General features: G+C 33.3%; 1 protein-coding gene across 1 annotated transcript; it reads right to left on the bottom strand.

Annotated features, from left to right (window-relative positions):
- Nucleotides 1–1,806: 1,806 nt before the first annotated feature.
- Nucleotides 1,807–2,848, bottom strand: LOC143631628 (transcription factor WER-like). Its single transcript, XM_077100330.1, has 3 exons — nt 2,643–2,848; nt 2,440–2,569; nt 1,807–2,342 (listed from the first exon to the last, which is right to left on the bottom strand). Exons 1-3 carry the CDS (start codon nt 2,764–2,766, stop codon nt 1,841–1,843), a joined length of 756 nt encoding a protein of 251 aa, XP_076956445.1. The 5' UTR covers nt 2,767–2,848; the 3' UTR covers nt 1,807–1,840.
- Nucleotides 2,849–6,404: the final 3,556 nt, after the last annotated feature.

Genomic DNA, 6,404 nt, shown 5'->3' with positions numbered 1-6,404 from the left:
TCTCTATAATAAAACACCACTTTGGTGTCGTAAGTACCCAATTGGGTCAGTTGGCGGCACCTTAATGGTCGACGATATTTGTTTTTTTTTTCTTTTTTCAGTACACCAACCGAAAGTCAATTATGTTATTTAGTTCTGGTACCGTAACGAACGTGAGGAAAAACGATCTAATTCGCGCAGACTCATCACATTTAATATTAGTTCCGACACCGTAACCAATGTAACGAAAATCGACCGAATGCCAAATTTGTTTTTGTTTTAGTTATGGTACCATAACAAATGTAACAGAGACATCGACCGAATGTCAATTTTGATTTTTTAGTTCCGGTACCGTAATGAACGTGACGGAAAACGATTTAATTCATATAAACTCACTGCATTTTCTTTCAGTTCCGACACCGTAACGAATGTAACGAAAAACAACCGAATACCAATTTTTTGTGTTTTTTTTGTTTTGTTGTGTTTTAGTTATGGTACAGTAACAAACGCGACGGAGACCGACCAAAATTGCGTGGACTCACCACATCAACGCCCGGGAATGACAACGCTCGGTTTTACCAATGCCCGAGTTTTACCGACCAACGCCATCCCATTGGTCTACCTCAATTTTTATTTTTTTTTTGTTTTATTTTTTGTTCAAGTTTTAAAACTATAACGCACGTAACCGAAACCAATCGAATTCGTGTCGACTTACCGCCTCAACGTCTGGGACCGATAATGCTTGAGTATTACCACCGCTCGGGTTTTACCGACTTTCAAGACGCAACGCTCCGGATGAAAACACTAGTTTTTACAATATAAACTTTCTTTGCATGAATTAAAAGTATGGTGCAAATAATGTGACGCGTAGTTGTTAAGATTCTTATATCGATCTTAAAATCTACAGCTTTATTTTTCCATCTTGTATAAAAATTCTTTGAATCATTGGATCTCGACTTTAACCATGTGAATCAAAAAATAGAACTAATATGGTTCAATTTTAATTACATAATTTTTTTTAAAACACTGACATTACTAAATTAAAAAAAATAATTAACTAGCTGTTGCGGGTACATGACTAATTAAATATCTTTCAACTTGTGAATCTTGTTTTTCACGATTTATGTTTAAAATTATTATGTACATAAACTTTAACGTGAAAGAAAACATTTGTTTAGTGACTTTTACAGAAAAAACAAAATTACATTGGTTTTTCTCCATTCTTTAAGTTAAAAGATGAATTTACGCATTATTCCTATTCACTCTAGTCATAATTTGATCAGTCGTCTTTTATCTCTTCTCTTTATATATTCCTGTCAACAATGATTGCCAATATGTCACATACTTATTGTCATTATGTTTGCACATTTTCTTTCACAAACAAGAATGAAGGAATAATTGATGCTAGAAATTTACATTAGCTTTGGGTCCCATGTATACATGTTTATTACAATTACACATTCCACATGTGAACAACCGTTATTTCCTAATCTACGCAAGTTAAAGCTCATCAACTTGCCTTTATTCAGTTGAGTTACCATGCCATTGACATAGGTCAAGATGGAAATTTTAAGATAACCAAAAAGGCCAAAACATACCACCCTTTTGAGTATCTTTAGGTGGTTTAGCAATAACATCTTTTTTTTAGGTGCTTTTGTTAATTACTTGTAGAAGTAAGTTAGTCGGAGGTGAGAGGGTGACAAGTCCATGGGGAACAACTTTAACGAACCTCGTGAGTGATTTTGTTGCATGCTCCAAAGTTGCACCCCTCTAGGGGCTTACCTACTTCCGCAACTAATTAACAAAATAACCTTGTGATCAAGGTGGTATTGCTAAATCCCCTAAAGACACAACAATTTCTCTAAGGATGGGGCAGGATATTAGTGTTGTAAAGATCATCATTAAAAATGTTGTAAGAGTTGATGGTATGATCATTGTATGATTCTTGAGAAAGGGGGTCTGTAAAGGCATCCAGGTGATTGTTTGGAATCTCCAAGTTTTGAACCGGGCAAAGTTGATCCCAGAATAACTGAAGATCATCAATGGTTCCTGGTGAACCCGCCTCATGATACTCACCTGTAAACTGACCGTCGTGATCCTTGATAGTAGTTGTGCAGCTAGATGAAGGGCTGTAATCGTCAAAAGTAAACCAGGATTCAGAAACATAAGCCGTATGATTATCAAACTGGCGTGTTTCCTCAACATTATCTGCTTTACATTCTGGTGATGGATTCGTGTCATTTTGGGCCGTTTGTTGAGGCACCCGGTTATGTATAATCGCTCGTTTCTTGAGATGGGTATGCCAATAATTCTTTACATCATTATCCGTCCTTCCAGGGAGTTTCGATGCAATTGCAGACCACCTATGAAAATATAAGAAAAGGAGCCAATTTTTATACTTAACTTCATGCCAATAATTCTCTGAAATGATCAAGCAATATAATTTACTTGTATGTATACCTATTGCCAAGAAGTGCATGGGAATGGAGTATGATTTCTTCTTCTTCCTTTGAGAAATTTCCTCTTTTTACGTTTGGCTTCAAATAGTTCATCCATCTGAGTCGGCAACTCTTCCCATTTCGTGACAAACCTATACGCAAACAAATACTATAAGAAACTGAAGATCGATCAACGACACATAAAAGAACAACCATAACATTTACCAGCAAATCTAGGCATCTGAGACCAGTTCCAGATGCCATATTTTTCGATGTACGAAATCAACTTTTGATCTTCTTCAGCACTCCATGAACCTTTCTTTAATTCAGTCTTCATATCACTACTCATGATTGGAAATACTAATTAGTAAATAATTAAGCTAAATCGGTCCCTACAACTGATGAATACACAGCTATATATAAGCATTCTTATAGTACAAAAATATGTGCGTTGCAAATCACGTTGCAAATCTATTTTTGTAAAAAATAGTTTACATTGACCGGTTCATCTACTATAACCAGGTATAAAAACCATTGCGTTACATCAAGGGCATTAAACCGTATAACAAAACGTCAAAACGTTGAACCATGGATTTACGCTGTGACGCGGTAACTCGTGCGTCGTGGCACGTTAAACATCAAATAAGAAAAAATAAATTGAAACGCAAAATACTATCCTAGAAAAGAATAACAAAGTCTTACCGGTAAAAATAAATGAAAATAAAACGAAACAGAGCTTTAATGATTTGTTCGTCTGTTCTTAGATGACGCGAAAACACGCGAACTCCATTCTGAACTAAAGATACATCAAAGCGTAACATAAATAAAAATAAGACGTGACAACGGTATACTCGAGTTTAAAATATATTTAAGGGCAGACCTAGGTGGCCGCCCCCTTGTGTTTTTTCTTCAATAGTATATATACGATCTCCTCTTGGTCGCCTTCATGAAAATTTGACATCACCCCTATGAAGACATGCAAACTAGCTTAAGAAAGAATGAGTAAAGAAGATGTTATTTTTCCGACGATTCTTGCCAACAACTAATCATGAAGATGATGAAGAATTAAGCAGCTTATGAATGGAAAAAAAACAAAAATATTTTATGTTATAAAATATTGGAAAGAGAGTTGATGAGTGACAATCGAGAGGATTCACGTTCAAACCATTAAATTTGATGAGTGAGATTTTTATAATTTATGGAGTGATTTAGGGTGTTGTGAGTAGATGAGAGATAAAATAAAGTGATTTTTCTTTATATTTTAAAAACTACTTTTCACTATCTAAAATTTTTAATATTCGTTGAAAATAGTTGTTAATAAACAGAGACAAAAACTAATGGTAAAAGTAAAAAATGTATTATTAAATTAAAAATATAAGAGAAAAATGTAATGTATTTTAATGTAATTTTGAATTTAAAAATGATGGATTGAAAATGCTTTAATAAACTGCCTTGGTCTTGTTGAAACAAGATATACGATATTATTATTGGGAATACAACTTTTTATCTTTGTCTTTAAAATTAACAAATTGTCAATTTATTATTAACTTTAGCTTTGTTTGATCTTCTCTAACGACGATGGCAATTCGGGCTCAGTGGCCCAGATGCGTCTATACCTCATATGGGATTTCAAATGTCCATTGTTAGTTTGACGCTCGAGAATGGGGCTAACCCGTTCCGGAAGGAAACCGACAACTCATTAAATCCCTATATTTGCAAATGCCTGAGAGCTCAATGACGTCCCTACTAATGGCAGTAAGATTATTTTTATTCTGGAAGTGGGATTCGAACTGGTAACTTCAAGAGTAACGAAGTCTTATCCACCTCAGCTGATGTCAGTGAACAAATGGTCACCGACAAGTAATTTGTTCGTTTAGTTTATTTATTTATAATGCAATGAATCTATTTTTAGTTTTTACATGTTTGTATTGACAATAATGTCATAGTAATTTTAATTTATTGGATTCCCATTTTTCAGTTTATACGATTTTATATAATTTGTTAGATTTTATCTAACTAGAATTTATCTTCATTAGATAAAAGGAACTGAGCCTTAAAATGTCATAAAATCTAAAATACACTGAAAGTAATATTAAACATTTATTATTAAATATAATGACCCGACTTAATAAGAAATATAATTATTAACCGGACCCGACAATAACTACTAATATACATACGAACACCAAAATTTGCCGCCCATCATGAAAAAAAGTTATGGATCCACCACCAAATATATTAAATTGATTTAAAGTTATAAAATAAAAAAAAACAAAATTTCTTATAAGTAAATTATAATAATAAAATAGTAAAAAAAATAAAAAAAAAAAAGAAAAACAACAACAAAGGTTAAGCAAGTGGACTTAGAGCTTTCTCGGCAGCTCCTCTAAAAGTCTTGTGAGAAAAATCTCTAAAAAGTTTAGAAAATGGTAAGTGGTTATGAGCAGAGGAGAGATAAATTTTAAATTAATGTGTAAATTTTGAGTAAATTTGAAGGAACATTGTTTATTATTTATTTATTTTTTAATATATTTGAAAGTGGTTGAGAGTGGAGGAGAGATAAACATTAATAATAAAGATGTAAAAAATATTATTTAATATATTGTATATGAGAAAGAAAATATAGTGTTTTTTAATGTAATTATAGAGATAGAGATATAAAAGATGTTGTGAATACTTCCGTTTCTCGTCAATCCTTTCACTTTCCGGGTAAGTTGTAAAATCTAGAATTGTTCATACACATTCCATAGTTAATTGCCTTTAATCAATTTTTGAGATTGAAGAGTATTGACTGGTCAATTACTTTAAAACCCGATCAAGGGTAAAACAGTCAACAAGTTTGACTTTTCGTTTTCTCATGCTTCTGGTCGGATTCAACGTTCGGTCCAGAAGAATTTTCTTCTCATAATTAAATTTTAGGGGTTCTGACCAAAACCCGACTCCTGACTCGAAGTTCGGATTCTGGTCAGATTCGACTCTTTTAAACATTAAAATCAACATAACTAGAGTTCTACCCATCCTTTTAAACATAACTAAGTTCGTGTTTATTTATAGTTTCATATCACAAAGTTTCAGATTCTGATCCTTAATCTCGTTGGACGCGTATTGGACGACTCGCTTAAATCATTAGTTCGTTGTCGAATTTATTAATCACTTGCCTTCCGTCTAAGGTGAGTTTTATCATTCCTCTATTTTACTCAATTTTTTACAATGTTTTGGGGACATATGCGTATATCATACTATATATATACATAACTATATATACATATCCAAAAATAGCAAACGTGTAATTGTGTGTGATTAATCAAATCTACTTGTTATGTGCTTATGTGTTATTGTATTGATTCGCTTGAAATATCCCCTTGGAGAGGGTTCTAATTCTCATTGACCATCACCCGATTCGCTTGGCAACAGTCGTATTCTCATTATATGCTCATAGTTGATTAACCGGCGCCCGATTCTCTTGGCAATGGTTTAGTCGACAACTAATTTGCTTATGGTTTTATTTCATTACCGCAGTTATTATGTTTTGCTTATTTATCATATTAACATTATTTTGGTGTCAAAACTTGTTGGTAAACTCACTCACATATTTGTTGACAAAAACTCTATTTTTACGCATATGCAGGTTGCCTTAAAATTGAAGTTGGACACGTAGACAAGACCTTAGGATATAATCAAGATAATCGTTATATGAAATCATATTTGTGTATTTGGATTGTTTTGTATATTTGGATAATGTGTGTAATATTTGTACATAATTAATTAGATATTGTCACATTTTATATATGATAGTATCTTCGAGCTGTGAGCAATCGGATCACGCCCCGACATTTCCGCCTTAGGTTGGGGTGTGACAATTCATTGTGGTGATAATTGACGAAGTTGTATGCAGAGGTTCCAGTGTACCATCGTCTTTGGTCGGTGTGACATTGCATTCAGTCGGAAGAGTCGGACTCAGGTTCTTCCTTGATTTGTTTGTTAGCC

The sequence above is a fragment of the Bidens hawaiensis genome, unplaced genomic scaffold, assembly GCF_021521415.1.
Source record: "Bidens hawaiensis isolate Kalapana, Puna unplaced genomic scaffold, B.hawaiensis_p1.1 tig00006171_1, whole genome shotgun sequence".
NCBI lineage: Eukaryota > Viridiplantae > Streptophyta > Magnoliopsida > Asterales > Asteraceae > Bidens > Bidens hawaiensis.
This window is presented reverse-complemented; position numbering and strand designations above follow the sequence as displayed.

Bases quoted from the DNA above. Each gene is read 5' to 3' on its own strand.
- LOC143631628 (XM_077100330.1), bottom strand. From the start codon at position 2,766: ATGAGTAGTGATATGAAGACTGAATTAAAGAAAGGTTCATGGAGTGCT. The intron at 2,570-2,642 runs GTAAATGTTATG...GTTTGCGTATAG, and splicing joins TCAGATGCCTAGATTTGCTG to GTTTGTCACGAAATGGGAAG. The intron at 2,343-2,439 runs GTATACATACAA...ATATTTTCATAG, and splicing joins CATGCACTTCTTGGCAATAG to GTGGTCTGCAATTGCATCGA.